Source organism: Myotis lucifugus, unplaced genomic scaffold, assembly GCF_000147115.1.
Source record: "Myotis lucifugus unplaced genomic scaffold, Myoluc2.0 scaffold_191, whole genome shotgun sequence".
Taxonomy (NCBI): domain Eukaryota; kingdom Metazoa; phylum Chordata; class Mammalia; order Chiroptera; family Vespertilionidae; genus Myotis; species Myotis lucifugus.
This window is the reverse complement of record NW_005871239.1, coordinates 2,040,748-2,056,632: the sequence shown is the minus strand read 5'-3', so window position 1 is coordinate 2,056,632 and position 15,885 is coordinate 2,040,748. Positions and strand designations below refer to the sequence as shown.

Genomic DNA, 15,885 nt, shown 5'->3' with positions numbered 1-15,885 from the left:
AAGGAAACTGGTGTTGGTTCCCTGTTTAGCCCAAAAAGGTGTTAACAAAACAGCAGCAGACCATGTGAAGTGGTGAGTTAACTGTATTTAACCTTGTACATCAGGTTAAGAAAGAATTGTTAAGTGTTTCAGATGCGGTAACTACATTGTGTTCATAATGTAATGTTCTTATTTTAAAGATGCAGACTGAAGTAGAATAGATGTCAAAATATCAGTCATGTGCAATATAAATTCTAGCTATGAAAGCTGATTATTCAGCCTGGAGCAAGTGTATCAAAGTATTTGAAATGATCTCCAATCACTCTTTGGTTCTGACAGACTGCCCTATTTTAGGATCCGTTGGAACTGAGCCCAGCTTGTCCTAAGGGGAATGTGAATGGCTCATTGCCTCACTGCCACTTACAGTGGAGTTTCTCATGTCTCCCTCCTCTGCTCTGCCTTCCCCTCTGCTCCCACGGTGTGTACATGGTCGGTACATCTACTATTGGGCTATCACATTTACATTGCAACTGTCACTAGTGTTTGTCTCCCCTATTAAACCATAGCTCCTCGTGGTAAAAGCTCATCTTATGTGTCCAGGTTGTGGCACACAGTAGACCCTCAAAAATATTCACTACTGAACCAAATTACATTCCATTGCTAAGCGATATTCCTTTACAAGTTTTTTCTCCATCTCCTTTCTCATCTTCCTCCCCACTCCTCACAACACTGCCAGTTATCTTTCCAAAATCTTGGGTCTAATCATGGCATTACAAACACACACACACACACACACACACACACACACACACACACAATATATGCATAATTATAATCTAACTAGAGGCCCGGTGCACAAAATTCTTGCACAGGTAGGGTCCCTAGGCCTGGCCAGCGATCAGGGCCAATCAGGGCCTTCCTTCCCCCAGCTGCCAGCTGCCGGCTGGGGCCTTCTTTCGTTCTGCATTCCCTCCCCCCGGTGGTCAGCGCATGTCATAGTGAGTGGTTGAACTCCCGGTCGGTCAAACTCCCAAGGGGCAATTTGTATATTAACCTTTTATTATATAGGATAATATCTTTAGGTGGATAAACATCATCTAATTATCTAAAAGCCGACTCTCCATTATGAAACCAGTTCAAGAAAAAAACAGACTACTGGAATGAAAGGCACTCTGTCCCATTCTGCAAAAGGTGAAATAACTACCTTCTGTCTCAATTTCTCAGTACAAATTGCTAATTTCCACCTGATGCTTTCTTAGCATTTCTATGTGTTCAAGTCAAGTAATAAACATCTATCTTTTAGCATTTCTAAAATGCTAAAATTGGTTGTTGTCTCTAGAATTTACAGTAAAATAGGTCCCATCCTCAGTCAGTCCATCTGGGAATCGATAAGCTATTACTTGATTCTAAGTATCTCTCAGATTTCCTGCCCTCTCCTTTCTTCTTAAGATGGCGTCCCCGAGCTCAATCCTTCATTAACAATAATTAGAAATAATTGCTACTTTAAGATGAGATCAAATTTGTAATAATTGTAAAACTATTTGCTTGTTCTAAGGTTAATAATAGGCCATTTAGTAAGGAAATTCAGCATGAAAAATAATATTCCATTTAATGTACAAGTATAATGAAATGCCTTTATTAAGTATCTGCCGTATTTTTGCATTTTAATAAGTCATATAAATAAGTTATTGGTCAATTTGAATTTTCCCAACATTTTTTATATTACTAAATATAAATTCTAAACTTATGAAGTAAAATGAAACATTTAAATTAATAATGTGACTTTAATGATAAACTCATGCTTTAATCATAGTAATACAAGGTGTTTCATAAGTTAATCCTTGAATTTTCAAAAGCTGTACCTATGAGGATTAATATAACTAAAAACATGCTTCTCATTCATCTAGTTGTAAAATACTAGTAAATAATCTTATATTTACCTGAATTCCACATGCTAGATAGGTCAATATGGCAATATTTACAAAAATAAAAATTAACTGCTCAAAACTACACTAATCCTAGCTGGTTTGATTCAATGGATAGAGTGTTGGCCTATGGACTGAAGGATCCTGGGTTTGATTCTGGTCAAGGGCACATACCTGGGTTGTGGCTCTATCCCCAGTAGGGGGCGAACAGAAAGCAGGCGATTAATGATTCTCTCTCATCATTGATGTTTCTATCTCTCTCTCCCTCTCCCTTCCTCTCTGAAATCAATAAAAATATATTTTAAAGAAACTACGCTAGTACTTCATACCCACTAGGATGGCTATTATCAAAAAAACAGGAAAAAGCATGTGTTAGGGAGGATGTGGAGAAACTAAAACCCCTGTGCACTGCTAGTGGGAATGTAAAATGGTACAGCCATAGTGGAAGACAGCATGGTGTGCCTCAAAAATTAAACACAGATCCAGCAATACTAAATGATCCAGCAATTCTACGTCTGGGTATATATACCAAAAAAAATTGAAAGTAGAGATTCAAGCAGACATTTGTACACCCACATCCATAGCAGTATTATTCACACTAACTAAAAGGTAGAAACAATCCAAAAGTCAATCAACAGGTGAATGGATAAACAAAATGTCGTATACACACACTAGGGAATCCAATTCAGACTTAAAAAGGAATAAAATCTACCCTGGCTGGTGTGGCTAAGTGGTTACAGCATCGGCCTGCATACTGAAAGGTCATGGGTTCAATTCTCAGTCGGGGTACGCGTGGGAAGCAATCAGTCAATAGTCCATGTGTCTCTCTCACATTGATATTTCTCTCTCTCTCTCTCTCTCTCTCTCTCTCTCTCCCCCACTCTCCCCCCGCCCTACCCCATACACACTCTCTTAAAAAAAAAAAAAGCAATGGGAAAAATATCCTCAGTGAGGATTAACAAAAAACAAAACCAAAAAAAAGGGAATAAAATACATGCTGCAATGTAGATAAACCTTGAAAACATAAGATAAACCTTGAAAACATACGCTAAGTGAAATAAACCAGACACAAAAGGACAAATATTGTAATGATTCCCCTTGTACGAGGGACCTAAAATAGTCAAATTCATAGAGAAAGAAAGTGGAATAGTGATTGCTAGAGGGGTGGGGAATTAGAAAGTATTGTTTATTGAGTATGGCATTTTAATTTGGGAAGATGAAAAAGTTCTGGGGATGGGAGATGGTGATGGTTGCACAACAATGTAGTATTTAATGTCAATGAACTATACACTTAAAAATGATTAAAATAGTAAAATTATGTTTATGTATATTTTACCATGATGAAAAAGTAAAAATATAAACTTTTATTCTTTTTAAAAATATTTTTTATTGATTTCAGAGAAAGAAAGGGAGAGAGAGATAGAAACATCAATGATGAGAGAGAATCATTGGTTGGCTGCTTCCTACACACCCCACACTGGGAATGGAGCCCACAACCCAGGCATGTACCCTGACCGGGAATCAAACCGTGACCTATTGGTTCATAGGTCGACACTCAACCGAAGAGTCACACCAGCTGAGCAAAAATGTATACTTTAAAAAAAAAAAAAGCTTCATTGAAAAGCATGAAATTCTCTGCTTTCAGAGTAGAATACTTCAAATTGTAATGCTCTGAGAAATCCTTCATAAAACCAGGTATTTTCTCCAACTCCTCCCACCCAAGGAAATGCAAGGAAAATAATACACCCACAAAAAAGGGAGCGGGATTTGGTTTATGCATTGATTAACTTCATTTTATTATACTATAAACATAACTTTGTTCAGGTAAGATATAAGAAGAAAAACTATCAAGCCAAAAAAACTACAGATGCTCCTTGACTTATAATGGGTTATACCCCGATAAACCCATCATAAGCCATAAGTTGAAAACACAGTAAATCCAATGAATTTAATACACCTAACCTCATAGCTGAGCCTGGCCTACCTTAAATGTGCTCAGAACACTTACATTCGCCTATGGTTGGGCAAAAGCATCTCACTGCCACTGCCCAGCATCGCGAGAGACTGTCATGCCAAATAAAGTAGCCCAGCAAAAGGTCAAAATTCACATTACAGTTCCCACTGAATGCAGCTTTCACACCACCCTAAAGTCAGAAAGCCATAAATTAAACCATCGATTGAGTTGGGGACCATTTGTATTAATCTCACTAATAAGTAAGAGGATTAGATTAACCACAAAATGTTAATTCTATTATTATAAAGGCAGTATAATTCGAAGTGTTTTATATTTGTAAGTTTAGGTTTTTAATATGTAAATATTACACATTATAGTTAGCCTAAGGATTAAAATATCATTTTAGTTATATTTGCCCCTTTTAAAAAGCTGTAATTATTTGAAAAAAAGATGATAACAGTTCTTAAATATTTACACGGTTCTTACAGATTGACAAGGCTTGACGGCACAGTCTCTTCTTCCACACTGGCTGATATCTTTCCAGAAAGGACAGGGCCTCCTCAGGTTTACCTTGTAAAATAACAATAGAAAACATTTTAAAACAATCTCTGAAAACAGAAAAAGTTTGGAATTAACACATGTTGAATTGTGGTGCTATAACCTGATCGTGTTATTGGCTACAATTATTCTATTGCTTTCACTTATCAGGTGTCAAGTTCCAATGTTGACATAAAGGTGTAGCTGCTAATAAGTAAATTGGTAGACTTAGAAATTCACAGACTGTGACTAAACAAACCCTGAGCAGATGGCATCTAGGAGCCAAAGTAGCTCAGATCACCACTACGAAACTCACATTCTTTTAAAGCAAGTAACAGTTAACATGGCAGAATCATTAGACAACTGTGAACTTAGACTATAACTATATAATCCAATGATGAGGTTTTCTAAACTCTTTCAGTAGATATCTCAAGATAAAGTATGACGAGTGACTTGTTAATATAATACAGGTCAAAATAAAGCTATGCTTCTCAAAAATATTTCATTTACTTACATTAAGTAATTGGAATAAATCTGATGTTTTAGAAAATTATGAACTCACGATTTTGATTACAATACACATACTAGTTTCTTTTCTGACTTCAGTTTAACCTACTAGTTTCTAACTCGTGTAAAACTCAGTTATTAAAATTAAAAGTATACAATGGGTAGTCTCAGAACCACGTTATTCACTCTTGGGAACTGAATTTTCCTAATATGTCCTCGATCAATTTCAAGCACTAGCTATGATTTTGAAGCCTAGCAATGCCTAAGAAAATGTAATTATCCATTTAAACTTTAAGTATTCTTATACAAAATTAAAATACCTTGTAATATCTAAAGTAGTCACTTTCAAGAAGTTTTTGTAGTCTTGGGAAAAGCCTGTAGTTATTAAATTTATCAATGGTTTCAACATCACAGGTGCAATCATCCAAGTAACCACTGACCTGTTACAAAGAAAATGAAATATTAAATCAAAATGTCTTCGATGCAACAGAGTTCTTTTTCCTCACCTCGTTATGATGAAAGTCCTCTACTCAACCAACTTTATCCTCCCTCCTCCCCATAATTTTCTGAGTTCGGGTAGAACAATAATCTAGTAATGCTATTGCTCTAGAGGAATACTGTGGATACTTTTTGTAGGGTGTACTGAGCTCATAACTGTTAGGATGAACTACCTCTAATCTCTCCTTATTGTTATAAGCCTTTTCCCATAGCGTGGGGCAGATGGCCAGTCGTGCCTGCAGAAGCAAGAACTCTCCGCCTGACCGACCTGTGCACTCTCCTCCCTTGCCTCCCTTGGCCCACTTGTGCCCTCCCCTCCCCTTGACCAATTCATGCACCCATATCCTGGCCCTCTACTGCATACCTCTACCCTATATAAGAGAACCTCACCACCCCCTGGGGGCTGACACCAACACCCTGGTCTCAGCCCGCTGTGAGAGAATGCAATAAAATTTCTTACACTCTCACGTGTGTTGGCCTGGCTCCTGTCAGCATTGACCTAACAATAGCAACGCATATACACCCAAAGATTTGATCCCCTGCAGCCACCTGGTAGCCCTGCCCACCAGGCCTGACCAGGGGTGGGTTACACAAAGATAGATACACAAAGATACATCTGACCCAAACCAGATCACAGTCCCTTCTCCAGGAATCTGGAATTGAGACCATGATGTCTCTCCCTAGACAGTAAGCAAGTAACTCAGACCATATTCCATCATGTGAACTTAGAAGCACATGACCAGTTAGCAGAGAAAGGGAAGATTTTAAAACATACACAGAACTAGAGACAGGAGATAGAAAACATATGCTACCTGGACTCCAGAGGGTTTCCCCACTTCTACCGTCTTTCCTGAAGCCCAGCTGCATTGGCACCCATGGCTTTTCTGGGACTCTATGTACTTATAATTCCTTTTTCTCTGTCTTTCCCTTATTTTAGTTTCCCACAGGATTTGTAGGTTAGAGACAAGATGGGTGAAGAGATAATGAATTTGTAAGACAAACAATAATCTTATATATATACTAGAAGCCCAGCGCATGAAATTCATACACTGGTAGTGTCCCAAAGCAGCTGCCAGCTGCCAGCTGCCAGCTGGGTACTCCCTCCCTTCCCCCGGCCAGCCCCACCCCCTGGTCGAACTCCAGGACAAACTCCTGCTCAAGGGGACAATTTGCATACTACACTTTTATTATACAGAAAAAGGCTAAGTGACCTACCTTCCACTGTCTGACCATCTGACCGACCGACCGGCCGGTACATATGACGCACTCTGGCAATTTAAAAATAAACTTTGACTCGCACATGCACAATACATATAAAGCTCTCACTGGCACCAAGAAGATTTTGACTCGCATAATTATTATTAATGGGAGATTCCACAACATTATGTGTTTAATAATTCTTCGTGGAGAAAATGCCAAAAGGGCAGGTGTTCACTGTGAGCTTTAGAGAACCAGAACAATATTACCCTAGACTTTTGCTTCTGCATGTAAAAGGTGAGATAAGTTTTGCTGATCTGAGAACTGTAGGAGGTGTAATTTATGATATTTTTCGTGAAGCTGCTAAACATCGAGGATTATTAATCAATGACAGTATCTGGAAAGATATGACTGATAATGTGATTATCCTTAATATGCCCAAACAACTATGGCAATTTTTTGCATATATGTGCGTATTTGGATGTCCTTCTGATGCAGACAAATTATGGGATGAGAATAAATCTCATTTTATTGAAGATTTTTGTTGGAAAGTACACCAAAGAGAAGGTGCCTGTGTGAACTGTGAAATGCATGCCCTTAATGAAATTCAAGAAGTATTCACATTGCATGGAATGAAATGTTCGGATTTCAAAATTCTGGACTATCCTTTATTAACAAATACAAATACATGTGATGAATTGTATGAGCGACAACAGGCAGAGGTTTTGATCAATTCTCTCAACGATGGAACAGTTGGCAGCCTTTCAGACTATAACTCCAGCCATCGAAGATCAAACTGTACACCCCAAATGCTTTTTCTTGGATGGTCCGAGCAGTAGTGGAAAAACATATCTTTATAAAGTTTTAATACATTATATTAGAGGTTGTGGTGGTACTGTTTTACCCACAGCATCTATAGGAATTGCTGCAAATTTACTTCTCAGTGAAAGAATCTTTCTTTCCCAATATAAATTACCAATTCCATTAAATGAAACTTCAATTTCTAGACTCAAAGAGTGAAGTTGCTAAAGCCATTAAAAAGGCCCAACTTCTCATTATTGATGAATGCACCATGGCATCCAGTCATGCTATAAACGCCACAGACAGATTACTAAGGGAAATTATGAATTTGAATGTTGCATTTGGTGGGATAGTTCTCCTTCTCGGAGGGGATTTTTGACAATGTCTCAGTATTGTACTGCATGCTATGCGATCAGCCATAGTACAAATGAGTTTAAAGTACTGTAATGTTTGGGGATGTTTCAGACAGTTGTCTCTTAAAACAAATATGAGATCAGAGGATTCTGCTTATAGCAAATGGTTAGTAAAACTTGGAGATGGCAAACTTGCTAGCAGTTTTCATTTAGGAATGGATATTATTGAAATCCCCCATGAAATGATTTATAACGGATCTATTATTGAAGCTACCTTTGGAAATAATATATCTATAGATATATCTAAAATATATTTGTTCTAAATATATTTTATTTGATTCTTTGTTCTGAAAATGAGCATGTTCATAAATTAAATGAAGAAATTTTGGATATACTCGATGGAGATTTTCACACATATATGAGTGATGATTCCATCCATTCAACAGATGATGCCAAAAAGGAAAATTTTCTCATTGAATTTCTTAATAGTATTACTCCTTCGGGAATGCCGTGTCATAAATTAAAATTGAAAGTAGGTGCAATCATCATGCTACTGAGAAATCTTAATAGTAAATGGTCTTTGTAATGGTATAAGATTTATTATCAAAAGATTGCGACCTAACATAATTGAAGCTAAAGTATTAACAGGATCTGCGGAAGGAAATGTTGTTCTGATTCCAAGAATTGATTTGTCCCCATCTGACACTGGCCTCCCATTTAAATTAATTTGAAGACAGTTTCCCGTGATGCCAGCATTTGCTATGACTATTAATAAGTCACAGGGATAAACTCTAGTCTAGACAGAGTAAGCATATTCCTACCTGAACCCGTTTTCAGACATGGTCAGTTATATGTTGCTTTCTCTCAAGTTCGAAGAGCGTGTGATGTTAAAGTTAAAGTTGTAAATACTTGCCTAGCTGGTTTTGCTCAGTGGATAGAGCGTCAGCCTTCGGACTGAAGGGTCCCGGGTTTGATTACAGTCAAAGGCACATGCCCAGACTGTGGGCTTGATCCCCAGTGGGGGGCATGTAAGAGGCAGCCGATCAATGATTCTCTCTCATCATTGATGTTTCTATCTCTCTCTCCCTCTCCCTTTCTCTGTGAAATCAATAAAGATATATTTTTTAAAAAAGTTGTAAATACTTCATCACAGGGGAAATTAGTCAAGCACTCTAAAAGTATTTTTACTCTTTTTTTTAAATATATTTTTATTGATTTCAGAGAGGAAGGGAGGATAGAGAGATGGAAACATCAATGATGAGAATCATTGATTGGCTGCCTTCCGCACCCCCCCCCCCGCCCACACACACACACACTGGGGATGGAGCCCATAACCCAGGCATGTGCCCTTGGCCGGAATCGAACCTGGGACCCTTCAGTCCACAGGATGATGCTCTATCCACTGCGCCAAACCAGTTAGGGCTGTTTTTACTCTTAATGTGGTATACAGGGAGATATTAGAATAAGTTTAATCAATTTATCAGTCATTGTTTTAATCAATGTTGTTTTTATACCATGGTTTTGTTGGTTTTATTTCATTTCTTTGTTGTTGTTATATCATGTTGTTATTGTTTATTTATTAATCAATTTATATATTATTTTCATATACATTTTACTAATTTTCTTTCATCTCTGACACTTATAGAGAAAGGGCGAATAGCGATATTAAAATATTTCTCCTAATTAATTTCCTTCCAATGTACACAAATCCATGCACTGGGCCACTGGTTTATTATAAGGATCTAACAACCCTCAAATACGGTGCTGTGATAATTTCTGTAGGTTTGAAATGGTGCTTAGAAATTACTTCTCATTAGCAACACTGAGATAGCAAATTGCCTGCAAAGCCAATCCTGATCTTCAAATGCTTAATTAAAACTGATGTCTTAGCTGTATTTACTAAATCAAACTATTAAATGTACAATGGGAAGTCGTATTAAAGTCAGATAGCATTACCAGATGTGAAAATAAAATTCTTATCTCTTTATTTGGGGCTAGGTAAACATCTAACAGAATTAACATTGCTTTAAGGAAGTAACAAATACAACATGACTGTTTAAAAGCAAGTAACTAGAAAAAAATTTAATATACAGCATGCTGCAGAAAAGAGACCCTGCCCGGCCAGAGTGGCTCAGTTGGTTGAGCGACATCTGGTGCACCAAAAGGTTGTAGGCACATGCCCAGGCCAGGGGGGTTCCGGTTTGATCCCTAGTAGGGAAGCAAACAAAAGGCAACCTATAGATGTTTCTCTCTCACATTCATTGTTAGTTTGTTTTTTCTCTTTCTCCCTTCCTCTCTCCAAGCATGCCCTCCGATGAGAATTTAAACACACACACACACACAAAACAAACAAACAAACAAAACAAAAAAACAAGAGAGAGATCTTTATCATACTTTGGGTTAAATATTTACATTATAAACCACTTTTGATTATATTTTAGGGAAATGCCAACAAAATAATTATTTTTAATCTAATGGTGAGGAAGCAAATGATACTTTACTGAAATACTGAATTTAGATGTTTATCTTTTGGGATATATAAAATCCTATACTACCTTTTCATTTTAGAACATCACAATACAGTAATGAAAATTTTTCACCTAAGAGATAAGAATACTTGAATGATGACAGCAATATTCAAGAGTTAAGATTTTTTTACCTTGCCTAGTCTTATTTGTTTTAGACTAAAATTCAGTTTCTAGAAATCTGATCTACATATTTGTCACTGTAATAACTATTTTCAATTCATATGCAAATATGCCCTTGTTTTCTGTTAAAAGTTCTCTGAGCATACAAAAACCTCAGAGTCCTAATTCTGGGTATCAACAAAACAAAAGTGCTGCTAACCTAGATGATTTGATTTTTCACACCTTTCTTTTGAGTCTTAAAAGCAGAATTTCTAATGAATATGAAATAGCTACTGTTTCTCCCATTGGATACCGCAGGAGGCCAAAGCATAACAAGCATTTGCATAAAAGTGCAAACGAGACATAGGAAGGCCAATGGACGTTGATTCCAGCTGGAATCAATACAAGATTGCTCCTGCTATGATTGTGATGGCTGGAGGCAATTTCCTGACCTGATACTCCTTACATTGTTTACCAAACTTTACCTTTGATCTGCCTGTATGCATTGCTAAAGGGCAAGTGTGTATTCCAAGTGAATAAAAGTGGGCAGAACCCAGACTTCATGAGCCTCTTCATGAAAGAGGTTTCCACCTGGCCCCCAATGCCTTCAAAATTCATACTTCTTGTATAGTATACTCATTGTGTTGTCGGCCCTCCTGCAAGTCATCCTGAACTCCCGAGAAGGTCGCGGCAGGATATAAAATATTATACAAAGAATAACTGGCACAAAGACTACAAAGGCCAAAGGGACAGATGCCAGATAGAGACATTAAGTCAGAAAAAGAAACAAACACATAAAATACTTGAGGGAAAGGGTTTGAAACAATCCATTTTTCCTCTTGAGGAATTCATTTTAAGACAGTCTATCTTCAACACTCAAGCCTACCAGTAAGCATCGCCTCTTTTGAGAAGCTGCCCCTGGGGTACCACTCACCCCTTGTTGGGTTAACCGTCCCTCCCATGTGCTCCCACGACAGTCCACATACTCTTCTATGTGATCATCACTTCACTGTATTGAATTTGTCTATTTCACTCCCACCCACTACAGTTCAAAATCCTTGCGAGTGAAATCATGTTTGTTCTTCTTCATATGAACTTAGTACTGCTGAACTTCTAAAATGCACACAGTAGGTGATCAGTAACTATTTGTGGAATGGGTGAGTGAATGAATGAAGGACCACTGTGCACTGTCGCTCTCACTGCAGATGAGCACTGCACTGCCTAATTATACTTATGTACCACCATGTCACCTGTGGTGCCCCCGACCACACCAGCTCAAGCGGCAGGCGTGCACTCACAGAGCAAGGAAAGCAAGCTGCAAAGATAACAACCCTTTGCATCCATCATTCTACTGATCCACATCCTAATTACAAAGGAAGCTATAAGAAGCCCCAAACCAGAAAGGAATGCAAGAAGCATCCGGGGCAAAGGTGGCATATAGCCCAGAGACCTCAAAAGGCGAGGAGGCGGAGTATTATACCTGCCAGATTTTAAATGGTAGATTTTTAAATCTTCTTACCTTAGAAATTGAGTAGGAGGTTTCCCCAACTACAACAAGAGGTAGCAGGGCAGCTAAGGAGGTAGAACAGGGATCACTAGATAGAGAGAGCTCAGCAAAGGAGACAGGAAGGAATTTGGGAATCTAAGTCATCTAACCATTTGGATAAGCCTGCCAACAGGTAGCAGAACCTGAAACCTGGCAGGAGTCTGGCAGGAATAACACCACGCCCAGTTCTAGCAACTAGAGAACCAGTCATGTTACCAAAGTAGAGTCCCAGAAAAGACTAAGGTAGAAATCCAGTCAATAGACCCAGGGTTGAATCTTGGAAACAAAGCAAAGTCCTATTACCTAAACCAAAAGACAGGTGCGGACAGATAACAAGAATGACGTGATGGTGTACTCAGAATGTACTAAACCTGCTTAAATAACTACTACTCCTGTTTCCAAAAGTGAAACAGAAATCTGGCCATGCCACAGAAATCTGAATTTTTAAAAAATGTACACATGTACACACACACACACACACACACACACACACACAACATGATTGCTGCATGCTAAAATGTGAAACTTACTGCTCTAGGCTTCAGGTGATATTCAGCCATGGGTCGGGGCCCAATTAATAAGTGGCAATTAAAAGGCCCTTGTTGAGCAACGGTAGATTTGAGAACCGGTGTAGGCCTGATATAACATCACCCAGGTTAAAGTCCTAGTTTCTTAAGAATTGGAAAGCCTTGGAAACCTCCCAAGCAACACAGCAGTCCCCTCCTACACTCCTTCCAGGAGGAGGCAGGGTATAACAAAGGTGAGCATACAGGCTCTGAGCCAGGGTCCAATCCCATCTCTACTACTTATCTGCTGTTTCCTTACCTGCATTTTTTAACCTCTCTAGACCTCAGTTTTCTATCTGAATACAAAATAGAAAAAATAACAGTTCCTATCTCAAAGTGCTGATATCAAAATAAAATGACATTAGGGGGAAACCAAGAAAATCTGAATAAAATATGGACTTTAGTAATAATATATTAATATTGGTTCATTAATTATAATATATGTAACATACTAATGTAAGATGTTAATCACAGAGGAAATTAGATGTGGAGTATATGGAAACTCTGTACTATCTTCATGATTTTTCTGAAAATCTAAAAGTATTATAAAATTAAAAATTTAGCCTGGCTGGTGTGGCTCAGTGGTTGAGTGTTCACCCATGAACCAGGAGATCACCGTTCGATTCCCTGGTTGGGGCACATGCCTGTGTTGCAGGGTGGATCCCTGGTAGGGGACAGGCAGGAAGCAACCGGTCTATGTTCCTCTCTCTACCCCTCTCCCTTTCTCTCTCCTAAAATCAATAAAAACATAAGATAAAATAAAATGACAAAGTAAAATGTTAATCACTATTATTACCTTACCACTGTTAAAATACTTCCAGTGAAAAGGATCTTATTATTCCCCAAAGCAACCTACAACAAGTTTTTAATGGAAGGAAAAGGCCAAGTTTTCAAAAAATTTTAAAGTAAAATTTTCCAAAAACCTTACATCTGTAGCCCCAGTAGAACATAGAACTAGATAACCAAAAGTCAGCCATGGAAGGAGCCTCAATTGCTTTCTCCATTGATTCTGACTGGTTTGAACCAAATACCAAAATACTGTATAAAAGGCAAAAGAAAATAAATAACACTGGCCTGCTTGTTCACTGTTCTCTGGTTAGAGGTAAACTTCCATTTTCAATGAAAGACAAAACAAAAAATACTTTCCAAATAATTTCCTTGTGTACCACCAACTTCTAGTCCTACTACAGACATCATTTTTTTCCTAAAGCACTGTAAGAATATATTCCTCAAACTCATATAAATCTGAAATACTTTTTAAAAGTGCTCAAAGTACACTTTATTTGGCAAATAACTTTAGTTGTATTAATTTTATTGTTTTGCGACCATAAAAAAGAACATAAGTATTCACTTGTTGATAGAGTAGATTGGAACAACTCTTTTTTTTTTTAGCTCTTTTTTATTTTTATTTTTTTATAGATTTGAGTGGGAGGAGTTGGGGGGAGGGAAAAAGCATCGTCCTGATGTGCCAAGGTTGTGGATATGATCCCCTGGTCAGGGCACGTACAAGAATTAACCAATGAATGCATACGTGGAACAACAAATCTCTCTCTCTCTCAAATCGATCAATCAGTAAATGTTAAAATGTAAAAGCTCCCCTATTTTAGATATGTGAAAAGGTTAGGGGGGAGGATTGAAAGATGAAAAGCTCAACATGAAATTTTACTCCATTATCCAATTTCTAGAACACAGTTGAAAATGTTATATTGGTCATCTTCTTTCAACACCAAAAGCCTTGTTTCTACATTACTTATTTTTAAATATATTTTATTGATTTTTTAGAGAGGAAGGTAGAGGACTAGAGAGTTAGAAACATCGATCAGCTGCCTCCTGGGGATGTGCCCGCAACCAAGATACACGCCCTTGATGGAAATCAAACCTGGGACCCTTCAGTCCTCAGGCCGATGCTCTATCCACTGCGCCAAACCGGCTAGGGCTACATTACTTATTTTTAAATGTTTAAACTTTGTATTACATGATTTCTGTGATCAGAAGAAAAATGACCCTTTTCCTATTGAAATACTGTGTGCTGTTCACAATCACTGAAGGTAAAGGAGCCTTTCAATCTCTTAGTTGTAAAGCAGCAACTTCTTTGTAACTTATCTTACACGGTGCCTGATAACACCTAACACCCAAATCCCTAAGCAAAACAAAACAAAATCCGTGGATATAAAGCAGTGAAAGAGATCTCTCCTCCTCTCCTGATACTTAGTGTTCCCATCCTCTGTGAAATCGTACCATTGCCTTTACAAACATCAAATGTTGTTTCTGACAATAAATGAATAGTAAAATCCACTTAAAAGGAACAATTTGGATGCCTACCTCAATTTGGTAGTTTTCATCCACAGAAGCCAACTAAACGGTGACTTTAAGAGTAATGACATTAAAATACCAGAACGTGGCGGTCCAGAAACCTGGAAAGTTCTTTGAATTTTTTGCCCATCCCTAACACAAGGAAATGATCATAATGTACTTGGTATCAAATTTGTCATCAGCCCAATTCAGACCGGTTGTATGGGTATCACGGTAAGAGAACCTCATGACATTATGGAAAATGAAAAACCGCACAGGGGCGAGGAGCCAGGAGGTGCCGCGACCCCAAAGACACCAGGCACTGGGCTGAGACACAGAAAAGCCATAGGAAGCCATTCCCCGCCTGACAACGAGATTTGACAGCAGCACCACACCACACCCCGCCCCTGGCAAAAGCCCGTCCCGGCCTGAAAGGCTGGCGAAGGCACCCAGCACGGGCACAGCGTACGCAGTTCCAGGTCAAGTTAGAAGTTAGAAAGACCCAGCTCCCGTGGAAAGAGAAAATACTGAGTGTGCTCGCACACTGTGCGCACCCTCTCTGCATTAGGAAAGCCCGACAAAGATGCATAAATCAACTCGGTGGAAACATACGGCACCCACCCACCCCCCTCGCCCCACGCCCGGTCCCCAGCGCGGGAGAGCGCGCCGAGGTCCAGGCGGCCGTGGGAGAGCCGTCCCCATCCACCCAGCGAGCTGCGGAGGGCTCAGCCCAGGCCAGGGAGCAGGGGCACGGGGGGACTCATCCCGGGCGGGTGCAGATGCAAAGATGCACCCCAGCACCTCACCCGCCGGGGCGCGCGGGATGCAGCGCAGGACGCGGCTGGGGAGCCCCGGGAAGGTCAGCACGGCCGCGCGCACCCCTCACCTGGCAGAAGCACCTCTGCGCCGCCGTCTCCGGGGGCCGCGGCTCGTCGTGGCCCGAGCGGAGCAGCAGCCACGCGGCGCTCAGGAGGCCGATCAGGAAGCCCCAGCGGCGGTCCATAGCCGATCCAGCCGGTCGTCGCCCGGCGCCCTGGAGAACCGGCACTGGGGAGCACCCCATGGTCCGCAGATGAAGCCCGCGCCCGCCCCGCTCGCGCCCC

General features: G+C 39.5%; 1 protein-coding gene across 4 annotated transcripts in view; it reads right to left on the bottom strand.

Moving 5' to 3' along the window:
- Positions 1–15,861, bottom strand: part of ERO1A (endoplasmic reticulum oxidoreductase 1 alpha) — a 43,857-nt gene extending 27,996 nt beyond the window's left edge. For 2 of the 4 annotated variants that reach the window (XM_023760772.1, XM_014462838.2), the window contains exons 1-3: positions 15,669–15,848; positions 5,223–5,342; positions 4,345–4,428 (exon numbers count right to left, since the gene is read on the bottom strand). In XM_023760772.1, coding sequence (XP_023616540.1) covers positions 4,345–4,428; positions 5,223–5,342; positions 15,669–15,845 — 381 coding nt within the window. In that variant the 5' untranslated portion in view covers positions 15,846–15,848. Of the gene's footprint in view, positions 1–4,344; positions 4,429–5,222; positions 5,343–15,668 lie in introns of all 4 variants that reach the window. The other 2 variants (XR_002831237.1, XM_006096979.3) reach the window with 2 other exon arrangements.
- Positions 15,862–15,885: the final 24 nt, after the last annotated feature.